At 40.9% G+C, this 6,000-nt stretch overlaps 1 protein-coding gene across 4 annotated transcripts in view; it reads right to left on the bottom strand.

Moving 5' to 3' along the window:
• Positions 1-239: 239 nt before the first annotated feature.
• The window catches only part of Tbpl1 (TATA-box binding protein like 1), a 26,968-nt gene continuing 21,207 nt past the window's right edge, over positions 240-6,000 (bottom strand). For all 4 annotated transcript variants that reach the window (XM_048425498.3, XM_085689229.2, XM_048425496.3 and 1 more), the window contains exons 3-7: positions 5,574-5,656; positions 5,363-5,426; positions 3,690-3,793; positions 3,508-3,602; positions 240-759 (exon numbers count right to left, since the gene is read on the bottom strand). In XM_048425498.3, coding sequence (XP_048281455.1) covers positions 680-759; positions 3,508-3,602; positions 3,690-3,793; positions 5,363-5,426; positions 5,574-5,656 — 426 coding nt within the window. In that variant the 3' untranslated portion in view covers positions 240-679. The remainder of the gene's footprint in view (positions 760-3,507; positions 3,603-3,689; positions 3,794-5,362; positions 5,427-5,573; positions 5,657-6,000) is intronic.

Below are 6,000 nucleotides of genomic sequence, written 5' to 3'. Positions count from 1 at the left end.
TTGATATTTGGTAACAGAGCATGAAAAGATACTATATACATGTAGCATACACGCATACATACATACATACATACACACACACACACACATATATATATATATATACAAACACTCTTCAAAAAGAAGCCCACACACTTTAGCTCAAGTCTAAGCCTGCATAGAATTTAAAAACTTATGAATACAGTTCCTTTCAAAGAGAAAATGGTGAGTAAAAGTTACAGAACGGATATGAAGAGAGCTCTTTTCCAAACTTTTATTTGTGCACTCAATTGAAAAAGATAACTTTTACAAGTTCTTTGGTGCCCATATTCAGCATACAAAAATGTAAAAGACTATTCACAAATAAACACATCAGCTCAAACTGGGAAAATAATGACAACAATAAAACAATTTTTTAAGGTAGTGCACACTGTGACAGCTCTGCCTGTGGGGACATGAGAATTACTGCGAAAATAAATAGAATGTCCTTTTGTAAAAGCAGCAACGTCATGTCTTGTAAACTTCCTTTTTATATTACAGCAAAGTTTGAAGTAAAATCCAAAGGGACTGGAGCTTACACTGTAGCCGTGAGTGGAGTCTACTCCCTCGGTCACTGTTGGTCCAGTTGTCCTTGTGTTTTGAGTCCAATGTGCAGCAGGTTTCAAGGTGCTCAGTTAGAGACTAACCAATGAAGTGTGAGTTATAAAATTTCCTTCCTGCTTTCGAACACAAATGGGTAGACCTGCTCCACAGCAGTGGCCACTGCCTTTACGTTGGGCCCTGTAAACAAAACCAAGAAGGATTGAGAGGAGCCCAGAAGAGAAGCTCTAGGAAAACAGAGTTAAACATTTAACACCTGGTTTAGAAGCTCAGGCCACTGTTCAAAATACTGCACTTACAAAATCATACATGGAGAATCAAAGCAAGAACCCAGAGAACACATTTCCCCTAGCCGTGTGCTTTAGGATTTTGTCACTGGTATGAAAAGCTGATTGGCCACATAGCAGGACAAACGGCACTGCAATCAGTACAGGGTGAAGGACAGACTGACTGGATACAGGCCATCCTGTTGGCCATTGTCATCACATTAGACTGCAGCTGAGGGTCACAGCCCATGAGGGACCCAGCCAAGTGACACAATGCCGCTACTTAAACACTGGCTCTTACATATAGGGTCTCTATATGTAAGAAAAAAAAAAGTCTCTAGTCTCACGTTAGTACTGAGGTGACTGCTGGGACCCTCAGAGCTCATCTAATGTGCAGAGTTCTGGGGGGAAGCATCAGGTGATGAGGCGATGCTGTGTAGTAATTGATTATGAAGTAATTATAATCCACGGAATCCTGGATCATTTAAATGAGCAAAGAAAACACTAAAAAGGAGAAATGGTTTCTTCAGTTTATGAACAAAACTTGTTTCACTAGTATATAATTACCTCTTGAAAAGCCATGAAAACTTAGCTACACACTGACTGAGCAACACATTCTCTCTGACTCTCCCACCCACTGTTGAACGGTCCATTTCATAGGACATTCCAGGTACATGTATACATGGCAGAGTAATTAAAACAGGTCACTTGTCTTCAGCTTGTTAGGGTGTTTAAGCGATCATCTATCAATTCAATAATTATACATTTAAAAGAAATGATCACACACACACAGGCATAGTAATTAACCAGGTTAATTTTCTTAAATTTGTTATAGTGTTTTTTTATCAACTCAATGAATATACTCTGGGGGTAGGGTGGGAGTGGATGGATGTTAGTCTCACAATGTAGTGCTGGATAGCCTGGAACTATGTAGACCAAACTGGCCTCACAAAGACCTGCCGGTCTGAGTGCTGGGTTAAAGGTGTGAGCCACCATACCCAGCATACACACATTTCTTTCTGTACCTAGTAGAAACTTGACTATATATACATTGGGCTGTCTCAGAAATCTAGGCTCGGAAGTTTAGAAGCACCTGGAGTCTGAGAAAAATGAAACTGTTCCTCACTACCTGCCCCCACCCCGCTTTTTTTTTTTTAATATGTTTTTTGAGACAAGGTTTCTCTGTGTAGTTTGGAATATGTCCTGAACTCGCTCTATGGACCAGATTGGCCTCGAACTCACAGAGATCTGCCTGTCTTTACCTCCCAAATGCTGGGATTAAAGGCGTGCACCACCACCAGACTCAGGTGGATGCCTGGCAATTGACTTTGACAGGCCCCAGGAAGATGGGAAAACACAGTCTTCGTTCTCTTAAAAACCGAATGTCGGCAGAGCATGAGACTCTTAATCTTAGGGTCGTGGGTTCTTGAGACTCTTAATCTCAGGGTCGTGGGTTCATGCCCCACCTTGGGCGCCATTCTGTAACATGAGGGGGCCTGCCTGTTGGGGTTTCTGCCCTGCCCAGTTCCCCACAGCTGGCAAGCCGCAAAGAAAATCACAGAGTCTACATTAGGTTATAAACTGATTGGCCCATTAGCTCAGTCTTTTTATTAGCTCTTGTAGCTTATATTAACCCATTGTTCTTATCTATGCTAGCCACATGGCTTGGTACTTTTCACAGCAGGGCAGGTCACATGTTGTTGCTTCGGTGGTCTGGGCTGGACTGCTGAGGAATGGGTTTCCTCCTTCCCAGCATTCTTCTGTTCCCATCACCCTGCCTGTACTTCCTCTGTCTGGTTGACCTGCCTATACTTCCTGCCTGGCCAATCAGCGTTTATTTAAAATATGATTGACAGAATACAGACAATTCTCCCGCATCAACCAAAGAAGCAAAATTCAAGAAGACTAAGGAATCTATCTTAGCTCAATTTTGTTTTAGGAGCTTGACTCCTAAGCAATGTCCAAGTATAATTTATCATCACCGTGCACTTAAAACTCAGCCTGCAAGCTAATGCCTTCCTGGACATGCAAGCCTAGTGAAGCAACCCCTTCCAACTCCTTGAAAGGTTCAAAAGAGATAATGAAACACATGGAGAACATAACAGACAAAAGTCAACTATATTGGAAAATTTCACTTATCTCCAGAGTTCATAAAAATAGTTTTTTTTCTAGGTAATTAAATGCAATATATCATGTTTATATGTTTACGAGCACACGCACGTGTGCACACACAGTCTAGAATATTCTTACCCAAATGACCGCAGAGAGTACGCTGTGCACTAGGTACAACACTGGGAGTACGGGAGGAAAAGACAACCACATGGGACTCTGAGAATGAGCCTCATTAGGATGATAATGAAGGCACAGACACAAGACAAGCACAGCACAGAGCAGATATAAGAAATAACGAACCCACAGTGCCTGAAGAAGGGGACTGACTTCCTAGGAAGTGTAAAAGAAGTGACTATAGGAGACAAATCAGAAACTCTTCTTATTTTGCTTGTTTTTGAGACAGGGTTTCTCTATGTAGCCTGGCTGTCCTGGAACTCAGAGATCCAAGTGCTAAGGATGCCCACTACACGTTCTTCCTATCAGTGAATCATAAAACGGGTATCCCTTTTATCATCTGTGCAGAGCAATTGTGGTTCATGTCATAGATTACCTGTCACTGTGATGCTTCCTGTTGAAAATATCTGTAATGTAGCTCTCAGAGATTTTATCCGATAGCACACGGCAGGATGAAGTTCAGGTTCATAGCTATATAAAAACACAGTTATGTTTTGTTATTTATACTCAATGACAGCTTCAAAGTTTGTATGTTATCTTGGTTCTTCAAAGACCTACCTGGCATGAGGTCTATTGTTCTTGGTGAATTCTGGCAAACGGATTTCAAAGGGCATGTTACAAACTGCCAAAACATTCACAACCTTAAAATCTGTAAAAATTACCTACGGGAGAGAAGTAGAACTCCATAAATTATTTTGAAGTACATACAAAAAAGTGCTAATTATAGCAACCTGTACTAATTGAAAACCCTCAATATCACCATTTTAAAATGGTATTTGTATAATTAAAATTATATATGTCAGCATTTAAATTTTATGTATAACTTAGTCTTAATATTGAAAATGGAATATTTAAAACTGAATAAAGAACAAGAAAAGGAAAGGAGTTAAAAGCAAGGAATTCGAGAGTCAGAATGGAAAAGCTGTCACTTAAGGAATTCAATACACAGAGTGAAGGCTGGGCTCTTAAATTCAATGTAAAGGCATTTCTGTGGGCTCAGGTAGATTGTCATTTCTTGTGATGATCCAGTCAAAATCTCCTTTAACTAGTGGAGATTTCTCTCCATACTTGTAAGCTTATGCTAGGGAAAGAAATTTCAAGCTGCAAGTAATATTTTTTTTTTTTAAAAAAAATGTTTTGTTTTGTTTTGAGACAGGGTTTCTCTGTATAACCCTGGCTGTTCTGGAACTAGCTCTGCAGACCAGGCTGGCCTCAAACTCAGATATTCACTTGCCTCTGCCTCCTGAGTGCTAGGATTAAATGTGTGTGCCACCACCCTGTGTGAAAGTACTATTTTCTTAACATTAATAGCTACTCCTACCAATTTCTTCAACTGTTACCTTTTTAAAAAATATTTCTCCTTTTCCTTTTCAGTCTCTCTGTGTAGGGAGGTACTGGGGATTAAACTCAATGCCTTATACATTCCGGGCAAGTCTCTACCACTGTGATACACACACACACACACACACACTCAGTCAAACATTTCCTCTCCAAACCACAGTTCTAGGTGACAACTATTACCCCACCCGGTGTTGCACAGAGCAGCTGGAAGCTAGATGCACACCACAGCTACACTTTTAAGCCTCTGCCACTTCCTCATACACAGTGGTCCCTGCTCCTCACTGCAGTCCACTCTCTTCTACAGCCCTGGCTGAGAACACCTACCTCTTCAAGGACATCTCATCTTCCTCTTTTATTTACTCCCTTGAACAGGACCTACCAAGGCCACATTGAAAGTAGTAATTTTGTTTACCCTTTACAAGCCGGCAACAGGTGACATTACACAGGAGAGGGCGCCACCCACTACGTCTGCATCAACAGGACTCTACTGTTCTCTCCATCCTGACAGGGTTTCTCTAGGTAACAGCCCTGCCTGGAACTCTCTCTGTAGACCAGGCTGGTCTCAAAACTCACAGAGATCCACCTGCCTCTTCCTCCCGAGTGCTCGGGATTAAAGGTGTGGGCCACCACCTTCAGGGACCAAAAGACGCTTATGAATGTATGTGTGTGGTAGAGACAGTGGGAAAACTCGAGTTCAAACAGCATTAACTTGCAAGTAAACAGGTCACTATGGCAAAGCAACTAAGGGAAAATCAGGATCTTTCCCAAACCCCCACAGAGCCATATTTGGTTACCAAATTCTCAAGATTTGTTTAGTCAATTAAACTTTTTAACTTTATAAAATTAAACCCTTGAACATGTGCAGTATGCATATTTTTGGAAAATGTTACCTGAAAACCTAGTTTCTGCAGACTACGGGCTAAACGTCTGGCACCAAATTTAGCTTCTTCTTCACTGCAGATGAAGTAGAAAAAGATGATCAGTGGCAGACAATGCACTCTACACTGAAAGCATCATCAGCTGCATCTGTGGTCCCAGCCCTGGAAACGTCCTCCCCATGAAGAGCAAAGCAGAGCTAATGCTCACCCAGGTAGCACTCACCTTGTTGCTCCAGTGCAAATAATTTTTCCTGAGGACCAAATTGTAGCTGTAATTCTAGGTTTTCTAAGCTTCATTAATACTTTCTAGAAAAAGAAAATTCAATCATCTAAATAAGCATTACTCTTCAGACAGTTCTGTCCCATGTGCCCGTCTAATGCCCACTTGTGACACTAAGCTTATATACGTCACAATTCTGAAGTCAAGTTCAGCAAGAACACAATGAAGTCTAAAGACTGAGTTACAAGTGTATAAACAGACCTAAGAAAAAGGTCTGTACACATCTCTCTCTGCAGAGTTCTTTCCTTGCTTGATTATATGGAAATGATTAAACTAGAACACAATTCAATCTGAGGAAGACTTAAAATTTGCCAAAGATCAAGAGAACACCCAAAATAAAATATGTTGTAAATTTTCAGACAACTAAGAA

Source organism: Myodes glareolus, chromosome 1 (assembly GCF_982192425.1).
Source record: "Myodes glareolus chromosome 1, mMyoGla1.1, whole genome shotgun sequence".
Taxonomy (NCBI): domain Eukaryota; kingdom Metazoa; phylum Chordata; class Mammalia; order Rodentia; family Cricetidae; genus Myodes; species Myodes glareolus.
Note: the sequence above shows the minus strand (reverse complement) of the source record. Positions and strands in the feature narration are given on the sequence as shown.